Here is an 18,123-nt window from a genome sequence, read left to right on the forward strand (position 1 = left end):
ACTCATAACAAAGTTATTTTAATAATTGAGTTAAATATTGCCCATCCCTAGTCTCTATAGCTTTCATCACTAATACTCACAATAATACTTGACATTAGTTTTATTTCTTTCCAATAACATCAAGCTGCTATTTAAAGCTGTCAAGACCTCCAGGCAATGCTATGTACAGCCTGGGTTTGCTCACATTTTGTGATTATTCTGCACTGCTTGTTCACCACTACCACCACTGGTATTTTTCCATATATGTGTGAAGTATAAAACTAAAACTAAACGAAACTCCTCCCAAACAGGCCACGAAGGCCCAACGGTACCGACCGGCCGCCGTGTCATCCTCAGCCCACAGGCGTCACTGGATGCGGATATGGAGGGGCATGTGGTCAGCACACTGTTCTCCCGGCCGTATGTCAGTTTCCGAGACTGGTGTGTGAAGTATGCATTATGAAATAAATGTGTAATAAAAGAGGAAAGCTGCCTAGAATTTTAGCCAAATGGGAACTTTTTTCTGTGTACTCAAAATAACTGTTCCATAGCTCTTATTTTAAGTGTAAACAGTGGAAATGAAATGGCCTCGATTAGTATCACATTACCAGGATAACATTGCTCGGGAAGGAACGAATCAATTGACACAATGCTGAGGCACGTTCTGTAACAAGGAAGTTGGTCGGTTGACAACATGAGATCAGTACTCCAGTGATTGTTATTCATGCTTTTATAATGTTGTAAACAAGTATCCTTGCATCAAATATCATGCCAAACTAGTCTGAAATTGCTCTATCAAATGAGCAAATAGAATTTCAAACTTAAATCGCATTTTGTTTTCAGTTAGGTCCAGGGCAGCATCAAGCATGAACTTTGGGAAACATTTTAAGCATTTTGTAAGCAGTTTTTCTTCAGGTTGCCTGAATGTGAAGTTGAGAATGTATGCTGGAACATTATGAGGCAGTACCTGAGGCTCTTGCAATGATAACAAGCAGTGTATACCCTGAGTTTGCTTGCACGTGTTTATTAGTATCACAAGTCTCCACTTATATCTCGATGTAACAGTGCACGGCAAGTTACGTTTTGCTCAGTTTTTTTCCAGATCACTGATGACAGGGTGCAGAAGCTACAGCTGCTAAGCCTTTAATGGATCACTTAATTTCCTTGTAAAAGCTACTTTATTTGCTCCTTTTTTTACAGTTCCACTGCTTTCAAAATATCAACTTTCATTTTCTAGTACACCTCTAGAAATAATTAACACCTTTCTTGACATCACAATGTGGCTTGGTCTGGTGTTCATAATATCCAAAATAAATACTGCCAAAGTAAAGACAAAATATGCATGCATACCATAGGAGTAGCAATACAGAATTAGCATACTGCCATGTACATCCCTGTGTTAAAATGTGCTCAAGTCTTCACATCGGTAGTATGTACTTACAGCCTGGATGTCATGAACATATGACTCAATCATATCGTGATGATATGGAAGATGGTGTTGATTTGTACAGATGCACTTGAAAATGAAATTTGATACATCGAGCCTGGTCGTGCGTATACAATAGCTGCTACAAGTAAAGTAAGTTCTCCTGATTAAAGCTATATTTCAATGACTTAAACAATGTTCCATCAGCAATGTGACTGCAGGCAGACTGAGAACAAACACATTTTCAGAGAGAGAGAGAGAGAGAGAGAGAGAGAGAGAGAGAGAGAGAGAGAGAGAGAGAAGGGGGGGTGGGGGTAGGAGCAACGTATACTCAAGTATTCTTGGGGGAGAGATTCTGACAGGAACACAGTAACACACTTTCACTGAACGACACTCCTCACACACTGACCGACTAACATTTACTTACAGTGTAAAGTTCGAGGAGGAACATTTCCTTCACACAAATCACATGCTGTGTTCGAATTTTGATGTTATATTTCTTCATAAAAATCTACTAACTGTTTTTTCATTCCCATGTTATCACTTATTGATTGTCATACCTTTCAGAACTGAATTTTTTTCGGATGATTTCTTTGCTATTTGCCACAGCCCTGTTCTGTGCAAGAAAAGCTGTCAAGTTCACACAGTATTTCCCTCCACTCTTCATAGCACTGCAGAACTTGCTGCCTTATAGTACTCCTATGTCTACTGATAATAGTGGACCGTAACAGGTTGGTATAGTCCATACAGAAGCACTGTCGTGAAGCTCAGTGAATTTAAATGGGAATGTTTGGAAAAAAAGAGAGAAAGAACTGGTTCTTGCTATATTATGTTTACTAAATTTAGGGAAATAATATTCAAGGAAGACTGTGGAGCAATTCTGTTGCCTCCATCATATGTTTTGCATAGGGGCCATGAGAATACAGTATGAGGGATCTGAGTGCATATGAAGGCTCCACTCACTTTTCTGTTACACCATATTGCAACACAGTCGACAATTGCGTACTATTTTTATGATATCAAATAACACAATCTTTCAATTAAATAAATGCTATATGAAAAGTAGTTGTGGGAACAACCTGACATGTGGCAAGTCTTAACCATGGATATAACATTATACAGTCACTAGTGATGGATTTCTGAGAAAAAAATGTTTTAGAATACAATAATGTAGTACAATTTGGATCACTGGCTTATTGTGCAGTAAAAATTTAAATAATCCAATCCAATTTGAGTAGGTTTCTGAGGAGGCTGGGGGAGGGTGAGACACAGGAGATACAATCTGAACTGGTAGTGGCTTTTACACCATGCATTATTATTTTGGGGAGCAGAACCTTAACATTATAAAGAACTACAGTAGTTATGGTACAGAATGCACACTCTGTACGAGTTAAGTTCAAGTATCTAGTTGTTCATCCTAATTTAGATTTTTTGCAGATACTTTGTATCAACTGGGTAAATGCAACAGGTCCTTCAATGATGCCAGAGCTGATAGCTTCTTGCTACCTTCCCAAATGAATTAATTATCAATCTCTAAGGATTCCTATACTGATGTAACACTGAACTTTACCCTCTTCCTCCAATGAAAGTCTACTTAAGTCACTTTAAAAAATATTGCACCATAAAGTGCAGAATTTTCTTGATCAGTACCATAAAACTGGCCAGAGGTTCACTTAATGGAAATGTGGCTGTTTGCCTACAGAAATGAACACACCAAAGTACAATAACTGCCAAGACGACCAATGGGAACAATCAGAGCACACTACTTACAGAACAAAGTATAAAATTACAGGCTGCAATTTACTTTCATTATGTTTTCCATGACCATTTACATGGATTCCACTTTATACTTTCAGTTGGAAGTCTAGTCTTCATGTTGTGATAAAATGCATTTATAATTTTACATTACTGCAGAATTGTTAAGACATTTCAACATGAACTGCAATTTATTTCATCAAAAAAGTTAATCCAACACGACAGTCCAGTAATGTTTGACATATTGACATAGGGATCATGTTAAACGCATAAATGGATCTTCAAGAATGGATTTCTTGCACATAGCCTGAACAACTCTTATGGTCCCTAATCACCTACAGCCATTAATGTGAACTATATTATTAAAAATGATACAAGTCTTTGTCAAATATCATTTTATAGGCTGCTTAACAAACCTTGAGATTTCACTGGTACTACATAATTTCTGTCATTTTTGTAGCTTTGCAACTGCTCAGCATGCAAATGTGTTCCACAAACATACAGTTTAATAAATACAACCAATACTGAGGTTAAGACAAATATGAAACCTTGTCATTCCCTCTTGTCAACTGCTGAAGTGCAACAAGATTCCTCCTTCTGTAATACTTTTTACCTTTTTACACTCAACGTACTTTCTTAATATAATAGAATCCAAGCAATCAAAACAGACATACTGTAGATGTGGATAATTTACTGAACATACCTTCCAAAGGCATTGATAAGAGAAACAATCTCTCCTCTTTCCAACTGAAATCTGCCATTATCGTAATATTTAGCACCATAAGGGGTATTTCTCTTGTCAAATTTACCAGAGAAAAGTATTTTCAATGCCGTTCCAAGTCCTTTAATCTGAAACAGAAAATACGTCCAGCCTGAAGCTATAACAGGAAAATTGTGTCGCATTTTATTTCACACCAACTTTAACTAACTATTAAAAGTGGTTCCACACAAAACAGTGCCAAGATAAAAAAAGGCACTATGATATGTAGAATTATATTTATCCTTTGTAATTATAAGTGACAACTCCCCAAAATGGTACCTTTTCTGAGAATATGACAAAACGTATTTTGAAAATTTGTGACTAGTTATAAATAGGTTCCGGATTGCGATTCTTAATACAAATCACTGTCCGCCACGAGAAGTACAATACCTCTTGCACTACCCATGCCTACTTAATGGAAAGGAGGAAGACTAGGGTTTATCATCTCATCGACAAAGAGGTCGAACAAGTTCAGGAAAGAGAAGGCTGGAAAAAGAAAACATCCATGTGTTTATCAATGGTTTTATGAATTAACTAGGGAAACCATAGAAAACCTAAATCTTGATGGCTGGATGAGGATTCAAGGTGAATCCTTGCAAATGTCGGTCTAGTGTCTTAACCTTGTTCAATAAACCTCATGGATCAACTTAAAAGTTTAAATATGTCTGTTTTAACATGTCACAAATCTTCACAATAGTATATATTCCATTCATAAGTAGAAATACATATTCTTTAATCGATGAGACGATGAAGAACACAAATCTATACAAATCCTACTTATCAGATCAAAGGCTTTGAAAAATTTGGACAACAAAGGCTTTACATAAGGATTTGCCTTTCAAATGATGGTGGATGTCAAATGTGTTAAGGATCAAACAACAGAAGACTGTTTTAGAGCTCAAATTTTTTGACATACTCCACGAGTTGGAGAAAAATTAGTGACAAAACTATCATGATACCAGACTTCACTAGCAGACATTCACAGTATCAAATGCCCTCAACATAACTGCCTCACATCTCTATAACCTTCTCCCACAAAAATGGAATGTGCTGTACACCGTCAGTCCACCTATCTCCGTCTATGTCTTGCAAGGGCTGCCCTATGGCACAGATGATGTCTTGGTCCGTCAGTTTAATGATTAAAGGGACCGAACTACAAGGTCCTCAATGCTTCCTACCTGGAACAGGCAAGTCACCAAAACTGCACACCGAAGGACCCAGTGGGCAAAACCAAAGGAAAGAAAATACCAGTGCCTACTACAAGCCCTCAAAGGCAGAAAGTGCAATGGGGAACAAACTCCCCATCACTTACCAGAAGCACCCCACCCAACAATACTCAGAAAAGATAAGTGACGTGGACAGGGTGAGAGAAGCACAGGAAGAACACCAAGTAAAACACAATGTGCAAGAAGGGAGAAGAAGAGCAAAAAACGATTGGGTAGGGTAAGGGCTGGGGCAGACCACCAAGTGCAGCCAGCCATTGAATGGTTGGGGCAGAGGGGGCCAAAAAGGCTGAGGTGCCCTCCCTTAGAGAGAGAGATAAAAACTCCCTTCATGAATAAGCCATAAAACCGGGTCAGCTGCTGCAGCATTGTCTCCTGACACCAGAACCTTCACAAATCCGTGGTCTCCTTCATCGCCCTTGCATGTTTAGAAAAGTCACAGTATCCAGTATGTATCCCAAATCCTCATGACATGACAACATAGTATCAATCGAAGGTCTGGTGCCAGAATACTCATCTCAACAGGCAGCTTGCTGGTAGCCAATTTGTCCAACCTGTCAGTAAGTTCATTCTCTGGGATCCCATTGTGACCCGGGCTCTAGATAAAGAACACCACACAAACACAGTGTACAAGGGCAAAAAGGGAATTGTGGGAAGTCTCATCAGGGGCTCACCCCATGGGTGCCATCCAGCCGCAGCAAGGGCCATCTGGCACGGTGGTCATTGTCAGGAGTTCCGATGCACCAAAAAAATGAGCAACCACTCCCAGACATAAATGAGGCGCTGACAGCTCACGAACCAGAAGTGTGATCCCCATGTTGTCAGGGGGCTCAGCCAGATGGGTACGTAACAGCCCCGCTACACTGACTGGCTACCATGCTGGTGACCTAACACTGGGGGGGAGGAGGCTACAGTGAATGGGAAGGGGGGAGGAAGAGAGGTGAGAGGAACCATGCCATGGATGCTAGGTAGGTAGTTCATCCCCAAAAGACTCACACTACAGAAACAATTTAGAATGGGAGGTCAAACCCCAATGGTCACCAGGAAAAGCCATAAAAAAGGGACAGTGAGAAAGCAAGACAAGACCGTCAAGGAATAGCAGAACTTGGGGAATAGCCGAGTCGTCATAAAAGGGAACTCCACATACATGTACATCTATGTGATTACTCTGCTATTCACAATAAAGTGCCTGGCAGAGGGTTCAATTAGTCACCTTCAAGCTGTCTCTCTACCGTTCCACTCAGGAAAAATGAGCACTTAAATTTTTCTTTGTGAGCCCTGATTTCTCTTATTTTATCATGATGATCATTTCTCCCTATGTAGGCGGGTGCCAACAGAATGTTTTCACAATCTGAGGAGAAAACTGGTGATTGAAATTTCATGAAAAGCTCCCATCGCAACAAAAAATGCCTTTGTTTTAATGATTCCCACTCCAATTCACATATCATGTCAGTGGCACTATCTCCTCTACTGTGCGATAGTACAAAACAAGCTGCCCTTCTTTGTACTTTTTCGATGTCATCCATCAGTTCCATCTCATGCACGTCCCACACCGCACAGCAATACTACAGAATAGGGCGGACAAGCATGGTGTAAGCAGTCTCTTTAGTACGCCTGTTGCACCTTCTAAGTGTTCTGCCAATGAATTGCAGTCTTTGGTTGGCTCTACCCACAATGTTATCTATGTGATCATTCCAATTTAGGTTATTTGTAATTGTAATCCCCAAGTATTTAATTGAATTTACAGCTTTCAGATTTTGTGTGTCTTATCGCATAATCGAAATTTAGTGTATTTCTTTTAGTACTCGCGTGAATAAACAAACACTTTTCTTTATTCAGGGTCAATTGCCACTTTTCGCACCATACTGATATCTTATCCAAATCATTTTGCAATTCATTTTGGTCATGTGGTGACTTTACAAGACTGTAAATGACAGCATCATCTGGAAACAATCTAACACGGCTCCTGAGATTGTCTCCTATGTTGTTAATCCAGATCAGGAACAATAGATGGCCTATAACACTTCCTTGGGGAATGCCGGGTATTATTTCTGTTTTACTTTATGACTTTCCATCTATCACTATGAACTGTGACCTTTCTGACAGGAAATCACCAATCCAGTTGCACAACTGAGGCGATATTCCATAAGCAGGCAGTTTGGTTAGAGGATGCTTGTGAGTAACGGTGTCGAAAGCCTTCTGGAAATCTAAAAATATGGAATCAATTTGACATCCACTGTTGATAGCACTCAGAGCTAGTTGTGTTTCGCAAGAATGATATTTTCTGAATCCATGCTGACTACGTGTCAATTAATCATTTTCTTCAAGGTACTTCATACTGTACGAATACAGTATATGTACTGCAAATCGACGTTAGTGATATGGGCCTGTAATTCACGGATTAGTCCCACTTCCCTTTTTGGGTATTGGTATGATTAGAGCAATTTTCCAGTCTTTAGGTATGGATCTTTCTGTGTGCGAGTGGTTGTATACAATTGCTAAATATGGATCTATTGTATCAGCATACTCTGAGAGGAACCTGACTGGTATACAATCTGGACCAGAAGCCTTGCTTTTACTAAGTGATTTAACCTGCTTTTCATCACCCAGGATATCTGTTTCTATATTTATCATCTTGGCAGTTGTTCTTGATTGGAATTCAGGAATATTTACTTTGTCTTCTTTGGTGAAGGAGTTTCAGAAAATTGTGTTTAATAACTCTGCTTTAGTGGCACTGTCATCAGTGACTTCACCATTGTTATCGCGCAGTGAAGGTATTGATTGTGTGTTGCCACTGGTGTGCTTTATGTATGATCAGAACCTCTCTGGGTTTTCTTCCAGATTTTGAGACAGAGTTTTGTTGTGGAAATTATTGAAAACATCTCACATTGAATACGCGCTATATTTTGAACTTCTGAAAAATTTTGCCAGTCTTGGGGTTTTGCGTTCTTTTAAATTTGGCATGCTTTTTTCGCTGTTTCTGCAACAGCGATCTGACCCATTTTGTGTACCATGGGGGATCAGTACCATCACTTATTAATTTATGTGGTATATCTCTCTCAATTGCTGTCGATACTATCTCTTTGAAATCGTTCCACAACTTTTCTATGTTTACATGATCAGATCGGAAGGAGTGCAGACTGTCTCTTAAAAAGGCGTTAAGAGAATTTTTATCAAATTTTTTAAACAGATATACTTTGCGTTTCTTTTTGATGGTTGTAGGAGTTACGGTATTCAACCTAGCAGTTATTGCCTTGTGGTTGCTAATACCTGTATTTGTCACAACACTAACTATTTGTCCAGGATTATTTGTTGCTAAAAGGTCAAGTATGGTTTCGCAACCATTTACGCTTCGAGTGGGCTCATGAACTAATTGTTCAAAATAATTTTCTGAGAAAGCATTCAGTACAATTTCAGATGGTGTTTTATGCCTGCCGCCGGCTTTAAACGTATAATTTTTCCAGCATGTTGAGGGTAGATTAAAGTAACCACCGACTATAATTCTATGAGTGGGGTACCTATTTGAAATGAGACTCAAGTTTTCTTTGAACTGTTCAGCAACTATATTAATAGTTTAGTCCAATTGCCAAGTATAACCTCTATCCATACTATTTCACATGAACTATCTTCTTCAATTTCACTACAAGGCAAACTAATTTTGACAGCAATAATTCTCCACCACCAATTGCACTTAATCTATCCTTTCTGAACACTGTTGGATCATTAGAACAAATTTCTGCTGAGCTTATTTCTGGCTTTAGCCAGCTTTCTGTACCTATAACAATTTGAGCTTCAGTGCTTTCTATTAGGGCTTGGCACTCTGGTTCTTTCCCAACACACCTACGACAATTTACAACTACAATACCGATTGTTTCTACAACTAACTTATTGAGTTTACTTGTACCCTTTTAGACGGATGCCCTTTCTGTGGTTCCCTGAGGCCTACTAACCTAAAAAATCGCCCAGTCTCTTCCACACAGCCCCCGCTACCCATGTAGTCACTTCCTGTATGTAGTGGACTCCTGACCTATTAAGCAGAACCCGGAAACCCACCACCCAATGGCGGAAGTCAAGGCAGCTGCAGCCTACACGGTCACAGAACCGCCTGAGCCTATGATTCAGACCCTCCACTCAGTTCCGCAACAAAGGACCACAGTCGGTTCTATCGATGATGCTGCAGATGGTGAGCTATGCCTTAATCTCGCAAGCAAGACTGGCAGTCTTTACCATTTCTACTAGCCACCCAAAACCAGAGAGACTCTCCTCCGACCCAAAGCAACATACATCATCGGTACTGACATGAGCCACCACCTGCAGTTGGCTGCATCCTGTACTCTTCATGGCATTTGGAAGCAGTCTTTCCACATCCAAAATGATTCTCCCCAGTATGTACACAGAGCCAGAGTGCACACTGGCTTCCTTCCCGCCCCCCTTGGCAGCCATGTTCCTAAGGGTCCCCACTATGCACCTAATGTTGGAACTCCAAATTACCAGCAAACCCACCCTCTGTGAGTGCCCAGACACTGCAGGCCGAGAAGCTTCTTCTGGAACAGGGTGGACGACTGCATCTGGCTCAGACACATCGTCAGCCACAGATAATGGCCGAAACCAGTTCGTCAAATGAACCGGGGAGGCCCTACGAACGGTCCCTCAAAGTTTTTCACTGCCTGCCAGACTTTGGAATGATCTCCCACTCGACCACGGGTGAGGGGCCAACCTCAGTGCAGGCAGTACCCAGAGTGGCCACAGCAGTGGACCAAACGGGGGACACATGGGAAATGCTCGACATCTCTTGCATCCCCGCATCGGACCCCTCACAGTGATGCCCCTTGGCAGCAGCCTCAAGCTGTGTGACAGAAACCATCGCAGCCTGGAGCTGCGAGTGAAGGGTCGCCAACTCGGCTCACATCTGTACACAGCAATCACTGTTCCTATACATTACTGCAGTCGCTCCCATTTGAAGCTTGTAAAAATATACAACAAACCAAAGGTGTATTCAGCTTCTTAGCAGCAGGAATTCAAAGTGCTCTCTCACTAACAGTCTAAATAACACTGAGCTACACTAACCAAAACAAACAAAAGCCTGTACGATCCGAGTGTTGATATAAGGGTCGATAGCAGCAGTGGTACAGTACGCTACACTGGTATTAAAATAAAAGCTTGTGCCTAGTAGGCACTCAAACACGCAAGAAATTACAAAAATAATCTACTAACTACACAGGTATCTGTAAATAAGTAAGTAAGTTGCTCCTGCTGGAAGCTCGTAAAAATATGCAACAAATGAACAGTGTACTCTGTTTCTTAGCAACAGGAACACGAGGTGCTCTGGCACTGACGGCCTATCCAACACTGAGCTATACTAACCAAAACAAACACAAGCCAGTACGATATGAGGGTCAATAGCAATGGCAGTATGGTACATACCCACAAAAGAGCTGTGGGGCCCCCTGTGGGGACGGATGATGTCTCTCCCATGCCGTAGCACATGTCACAAAGAGGTTTCTTCATTTTGTTTAACAGGTCATGATCATACAGACTCATACTGGGTGAATATGGAGGATGTTACAGTACCTCCCATCCCCATATACACAGGAACTCCTGCATGCACAAACTTCACCCTGTGGCATCGTGGATTGTTACGAAGGCTGATGGGATGCAGTGCCAGATGGTGCTGTTGCTTTCTTCTCAGTGTGTGATGAGGATTAATGTTGCAAGGAATTGCATGTGTAGGTTGCAGTGACTGTCTGCCCTCTCAATATAAAATGATGCAGGATTAACCCATGGATATCGAAAGGCACAATAACGATCACTTTGGTTCACAGTGCACATTCTGAAGGAAAAGCAGGAACATTTCCATTCATTGGATTGTCACTTTACACACGATTTGTATAACTGAGCCCAGGTTTTGAGCATAGTGACTGTCATTTCTAGCAAGTCTTCACCCTCCCTGCGGTAGTGACTGAGCATAAAAATTCCACTATTGCACCGTGATCGACACCTAGCTCTGTGGCTAATTTGTGCGCAGTCCATCAATGATCCACATCCATTGGGGACACAAGGCACCCAACTGCCATGTTGTTCATTGGGGTTGTCCCAAGTTAGACCAATCTTGAATAACATCCCTGCCATCGCAAAACACTTTCACCCATCTCACTACTGTTTGCTATGGCAATGCTGCACCACCACATGCCTCACACAGTGCCTGAAAACATTTCTATGTGTTACAACCATGTGCAGCTTCAATCTTTATCCACACACACTGTTTCCCAAACATCCTGTTAGGGTGCTTTAACTGGCGTCTCTTACTCTCAGACAGTGCACACTACAGCCATCTCAAACACAGCCAATGTCACTCACTGCACTACTTCAGCTGACCTTCTGCTATCAGCTACAGACAGCACACATGCCATTTGATGCACATCCTTCATGTCATAGCAGTGTTGCCACTACTTTTTATCCATCCCTCTTAACAATACAGACATACTGTGAAAAATTATAAAGTATTGTACCGCAGATTGATCTGTACAGTGATGTTGATATTCTAATTCATTAAGAAATGTTCAGATCACTAAAGATGGTAAAGAAAAAGTTTACAGGTAACCAGTCTGTCCAACATACCCATGGAGAAAACAAGGTACAGGAACTGGCACTGAATTTACTAAAATCTTTCCAATCTTCTCATCAATCAAAGCCAAAACTTCAAGGGGGATATACATTTCACAGAATGCCAGCATGTGCACCAGATAATAAATGTACATCAAAAGAGGTAGGAAGTCCCAGGAGTATATATAGTACTATCTGGTGATCACAGACAAGGTGAGAGCAATGTATGGTCAACAATGTCATTATTATTCTGTGCACAAGTTTGGACTGGACAACTGAACATGACGAAATAGTCTGCGGCCCTCTCAAAAATAACAATCCCGATTAAAGAAATACTGGACACACAAAAATTTACCATTCAGTCCTACCAAGAAACCCTTGAGACAGACAAAACTGATAACAGAATTACTACCACAACCTACAAAAGACAGTACAGATGTGGTGTCTTGATAGGTGAATATATATAACTACTCACAAAACAAAGGAGGCACTGAGCATTGGGCAGGCATACAGAAAGAATGATAAACAGTTTAGTTTTTGGACAAAGCTATTTATAAACCTTTCTAATTGCCTGTACACTGTTCAACACAGGGAGACACTACTTACCATTCTAAATTTTACATCTACGTCAATACTCCACAAGCCATCTGACAGTGTGTGGCGGAGGGCACTTCTGGTACCCCCCTGCACCATTAGCAAAGAGTGCTTAGGAAGAATGATTGTCAGCAAGCCTCTGTATTATCCCTGATGCTCTAATTTCCCAAATTTTCTCATTGTGATCATTTTGTGAGATGTATGTGGGAGGAAGAAATTTGTTGTCCGACTGTTCCCAGAAAGTACTCTTTCAAATTTTCAATAGTAAACTCACCACGAAGCCGATAGTAAACCTCACCATGAAGTACAATGCCCCTCTTTTAGTGTCTGCCATTGGAGTTTGCTGAGCATCTCTGTAAAGCTCTTGCACTAACTAAACGATCCCATGACAAAACACTCCTCTATTCATTGGATCTCCCCCCCTCCCCTCTTTCTCTTTCTCCCTCTCTCTCTCTCTCTCTCTCTCTCTCTCACTCTCACTCTCACTCTCAGACAACCCTACCTGGTAAGGGCACCAGATTGATGATAGATACTCAGGAATCAGTCAAACTAGAGCATTATTAATAAAAACAACATGGTCACAAATGCAGAACCAAAAATCTTTATCATTTGTAAAATGAAAGACCTTGCATCACCCTCTTTATATAATTTTCACAACAATTTCACACTCTCTAGCTGTGTAAATGTGACAGCTAGCATGAATTTCGTATAAGATTTTCAATGCACACTTTCTGGGCAGAAGCATATGTAGCCCACAATCAAGAGGTATTACTACTTTAACCATATGCTAACTGAACTTTTCTATTTATTGTTTCATTTTCCTTTCAAGTTTCTCTGGTGCCTGTGAGAACACAGTGTCCTCTAATTTCATGTGGAGATTTTTGCACGTAAGACACTTTTCCAAAACAGATCACTAATGTCAAAATCTTTAACAATGCACACAGCATAATTAAGAAGCACATATGTCCTCAAGCAAGTATCTGTTGACTGTTATCAAAGAACAACTTGCCATATCAGAACAAATAATTTACATATTTTAAACCAGATGCTAACTTAACACAAAAATGAGAGCGACATTCAGCTGTTGAAAGGGCTCAGCAAAATTTAATTTTTCTAGTGTAGTGCAGCAGGCCGAAGACATCAATTACCTGCAATTTGCCCCAGAGCTTACATTTGTCACATCCAACACAGTCCATTATTCTCGAAATGTTGCGGAAGTGTTCACGAAATTCAGCTTTCAGCCTTTCAGCTTGTTTACCAGCAGAAAACATCACATACTCGTCAAAGTGTTCTGGGAACTGTCTAAAAGATAAAACACACATAGTATTACACTTAAACATGAGTATGAAATTAAAAACGTCAAAATACGATACTTCAAAGCCATCGGTAAAATAAACATTATACAAATTTGTCTTGTTCTTACTGGACAAGCTTCAGAAAATCCTTCATGGCCTCCTGTACCTCAAGATCCTCTTCCTCGTTACCTGTATAATAAAGCTCATCATGGAGATACGGTGCAGCTTTATATATTGCTTTTAGTTCCAACAGATACAAAAAGTACAAGTTCTTTAGCCAATTTGGACCTTCACCATTTGTAGTTTCTGGACTGAAGCGAAATTTGAATTCGCTCAAGTTTGGTCCCCATTTACCTCCCGGTTCATCAATTCCAAGTGAAACTCTGTCTGCAATACTTAAACAATATTATCAGAACATTAACTTCAGATTTTGTTGTAATTCCATTAATATATGCAAACACTTACCGGAAAGCAAATACTTTGCACACAGGTGAATATTAATGCTTGTGTGCAAACCTGATATAGCTCTGTAGAATGCCCTCTGTTCTAGACACATGCCTGAAATTTAATAATCATGATTTGACAACAGCAATTACAATGCTGTCACGAGGTATTTCATCTGTTTTGCTTACCATTAAGATGTGAGGACTGTATGTATGGAGTATAGATGTCCTTTGGGCTACAGAAAAAAAGAATCCATAGTAAGAAAGTTCAAAAGGAATGTACCACATGTGAAAATGAGAGAGAAAAAGGATCTCTACAGAAAAATCTGTATAAATCTGTATATACATAAGATATGAGATAGAAATATGGATCATCACTGCACTATTTCAATGACACACTTACCGAAAGCAATTCTCCTTGTATATACTATTCCATATACGATGGGCAGACTGTCCTTTGTATCCCGTATAACGTTCAGGATTAAGAAGAAGATCTACATACTCTTCATCATCCTCATCATCATACATACAGAAATTGTCTTGTTTATTGTCATATTCTTGCCATCGTTTGAAATCTTCATATGTAGAAGCACTATAAAAGTAACAAGTTTACTGTAAAACTTTGGACCTTTTATCCCAATGTGAACATCAATCATCTCATACTGGGTGAAGAACACAGATTTCATAACAAGAATATATTTTATGCTACACAGACCCTGTAATAAGGAAAACTTTGGTTTCTAAATAAGAGCAAAATAATACTAGAAAATCTTATTTAGTACAAGATGAAAAACAAACATCTTAATTGTACAGAGATAATAGATTAAACCAACATTTCCAAAAAATACTGACGCACACCGATAAGGTCTTGTGGTAAGAAAAGTATATAAGTTGAGCTAAGATGAACAGAGGATCACTATAGCATTGATAGGGGCTGAAAATAAGGAAATACACTGACATAAGTGACCTGTGCCTGTGAACAAGCGTATTGAAAAATGGTGAACGTGTTTGGCAGTTGCGCTACTGATGTTATAATCTATAAAATTGGATGTAGGACAGTAAAACCACAAATATATATTGGATATTGTTGTTCGATATTGATGCCGCATGACAAAATATGGTGTTCAGAGGTTTGCTCAAGTTCTGTAAAACAGGATAAGTGGACATCTGAGGCAGATCTGATGACTGAGTACAATGCTGGTGCTGCCAAAAGTGTGCAAGCACACCATTCTGGATGCACTGCTGAAATGCGATCCTGCAGTGGGTGACCTCCACGTGTTCCCATGTCAACCCTACAACACTGTCAATTACAATTAGAGTGGACACATGATAATCAAGACTGGACCATTGATGAATGGAAATATTGTCTGGTCATATGAATCATATTTCTTGTTAAACTAGGTTGATGGTTGTGTCAATATATACCATTGTTCAGGTGGATGGCTGTTTGAAACAATGACCACACTATGGACTCAGGTCAGTGGGAACAGTATTATGCTATACGGGACATTCACCTGGGTTTCCATGGGACCTATAGCAGTAATCCAAAACACAGTGATAGCTGTGGACTACGTAAACATTATCGTGAACCACCTCCATCCCTTCACGCTTGATGTTGACTCCGAGTGCAATGCCATCTTCCAGCAGGATAACTGTCCACACCACAAGGTGAGAATCATGATGGTGGTTTGAGGAGCATGATCGCGAACTCATGCTGATGCCTTGGCCATCCAATTCACCTGATCTGAACTCAGTGAAACACATGTGGAGCACTATCTAATGGCAGCTCCACACCCACAAGTCACCGGCCGATAATTTACAGGAATCGCACAACAGATATGGCCAGAAGTCTACCACGAATTTGTCAAATCTATGTCACACAGAACTGCAGCTGTTATGCATTCCAAAGGTTGACTAACACACTGTTAAATAAGTGGTCATGATGTTTTGATCGATCAGTGTACATAGTATATCACTTTTACGAACTCAAATGGACTCTATAAACTTCTTCAAATGGGCTCATTTTAACTTTTGTTCCAATGACACCAATCTTTCTCATGATGTACCACTAACACACTTATCCTCCCATACAATCAGGGTGTATACGTGGACAAGGAAAAAAAATTCCTGGATTTTTCCCAGATTTCTCGGTTAAAAATACATTTTCTTCCAGGTGAAAATACACTTTTTCCATGTTAAGTGACAGTATACATTCCATCGGAACTGTAGAAGTCATCAATCCTTTGAATGGCTATGGTTTTATACATTAGCATAGAACTTCTCAGCACTTTAGAAAATGAAACTCAGGGGCAAAAAAAAAACAGGTTTTGGAAAGATCTTTGATGTGCAGCAACATGTACATTGCATATTTTCGTATTACAGAAGTATAAATGCGAATTCCACCAAACACTGCATGTTACTTTCTGAAGCATTGAAATTGAGATTGCAACGTACTTTTGTAAGCAAGTTACAGCTCATGTCATGCGATCTCGCCAGCCAATGACAGCGGATATTCAGAGTATAGGGTACGTGATGTGGTCAGCCAATAGGAACATCACTGTTGAGTAGCACGAACAGACAAATAGGAAAAGTTAATGGTTTAAATTAATACACAGTGTTGCTACAAGAAAAGAAAAGCTTTCAGATGTAATATTGGTCTCTAAGATATGTGCAGACATAGAACCACTAGCTCACCCCCCAATAATACCACTACCACACCGCAGCGAGAACAATTGTATCTTTGCCAGATTAGTTCTCTGTAGTATGCACTCTATGCTACACGCATTGTTTATATGCTGCGAGAATAAAAATATTCATAAGTGATGGGAGTGCGAGTGATTTTTTATCGTCGTAACTGCCACACCCGCTCTCCACTACCTACAGATTAATAAGCTGCACAAGAAGCTAAGCTTCCACATATAATGATCTTTTTTGCACCTGCTACACTTTAAGATATATCACATAAATGTGCCAATAAATTGTTTAATAATGACATAGATGTCTGATCTTCTGGGCTTGAAATTCTTCTAACTGGCTCATCCTCAAAGAGTCGATTTTTAAATGAGAGTCAAACGCTCTATGATTTAAGAAATTCATCGTACATTCTCACACATAGTTCACCTTGCGTAAAAGCAAATTTACTTTGAAAGTAAAGCCTAGTTTATACCATGACACTAGGTTGCAAGCAACTGCGCTACTGGCCACTGCGCATGTACGCGACGCGTTTGGTTGGTTGGTTTGTGGGATTAAAGGGACCAGACTGCGATGGTCATCGGTCCCCGCGACGCGTTTGTCCAACTCGGTCAAACTAAACACTTTCAGCGTGTTCCAACTTTGGCGACACTAGTTGCATGAGTATTGAGTTTGTGTGTCTTCATAGTGTGTCGACAAACTGAAATACGAAGTGGGAAATGAAGAATAATGTTCGCATTTTGGATATCTATGCTCTGCATAGGGGTTTGTGGGTTTTCAGTGATGCTGATTACAAAAATAAGCAACATATTGCTGCCCCTGGCACAAGCCATCTGTCCACTCCTGCTGACAGGCACTCGGCAAGCATATATGACAGCATACGCTGCACCCAAGCTCCTTGACTGCCTGCACAATGGCATTAAGCCACCTGTGCCTCCAGGCACATGGAGCTTGTGAGTGGGTATGAGAGCTCGAACAGCCTGTGACCCCTGAATTCTTTTTACTCTACTGTTTATAAAATATATGATCCACTACCACGTGTTCACGCTCAAGAAGACATGCTAACGATCACAAAACAACATGTGACTCACGCATTTATTAGCTCAAGTGCCATTAATGTGCAATACCCACAGCAAATTGAATTGCTTTCATCATTCTGTCTTTATTTAATGCTAACAATTAACACTAAAAAGAATTCACATTTGGTTTTATTTCTAATTACCCACAAAAACCAGAAGCTTAATGGAAACAGATTTTCTCATTTTTTGGACACACACACAAACTGATAAAAAATTAAACAATGTATAATTTGTAATGACATTATCTTTTGTGTCTCCATGTCAGTTGCACAGGA

At 40.1% G+C, this 18,123-nt stretch overlaps 1 protein-coding gene across 1 annotated transcript in view; it reads right to left on the reverse strand.

Moving 5' to 3' along the window:
• The window catches only part of LOC126248539 (ero1-like protein), a 76,185-nt gene that overhangs the window by 12,135 nt on the left and 45,927 nt on the right, over nucleotides 1-18,123 (reverse strand). The window contains exons 6-11 of the mRNA XM_049949598.1: nucleotides 14,482-14,670; nucleotides 14,268-14,314; nucleotides 14,101-14,193; nucleotides 13,764-14,022; nucleotides 13,489-13,642; nucleotides 3,864-4,009 (exon numbers count right to left, since the gene is read on the reverse strand). Coding sequence (XP_049805555.1) covers nucleotides 3,864-4,009; nucleotides 13,489-13,642; nucleotides 13,764-14,022; nucleotides 14,101-14,193; nucleotides 14,268-14,314; nucleotides 14,482-14,670 — 888 coding nt within the window. The remainder of the gene's footprint in view (nucleotides 1-3,863; nucleotides 4,010-13,488; nucleotides 13,643-13,763; nucleotides 14,023-14,100; nucleotides 14,194-14,267; nucleotides 14,315-14,481; nucleotides 14,671-18,123) is intronic.

Source organism: Schistocerca nitens, chromosome 3 (genome assembly GCF_023898315.1).
Source record: "Schistocerca nitens isolate TAMUIC-IGC-003100 chromosome 3, iqSchNite1.1, whole genome shotgun sequence".
In the NCBI taxonomy this organism is placed as follows: domain Eukaryota; kingdom Metazoa; phylum Arthropoda; class Insecta; order Orthoptera; family Acrididae; genus Schistocerca; species Schistocerca nitens.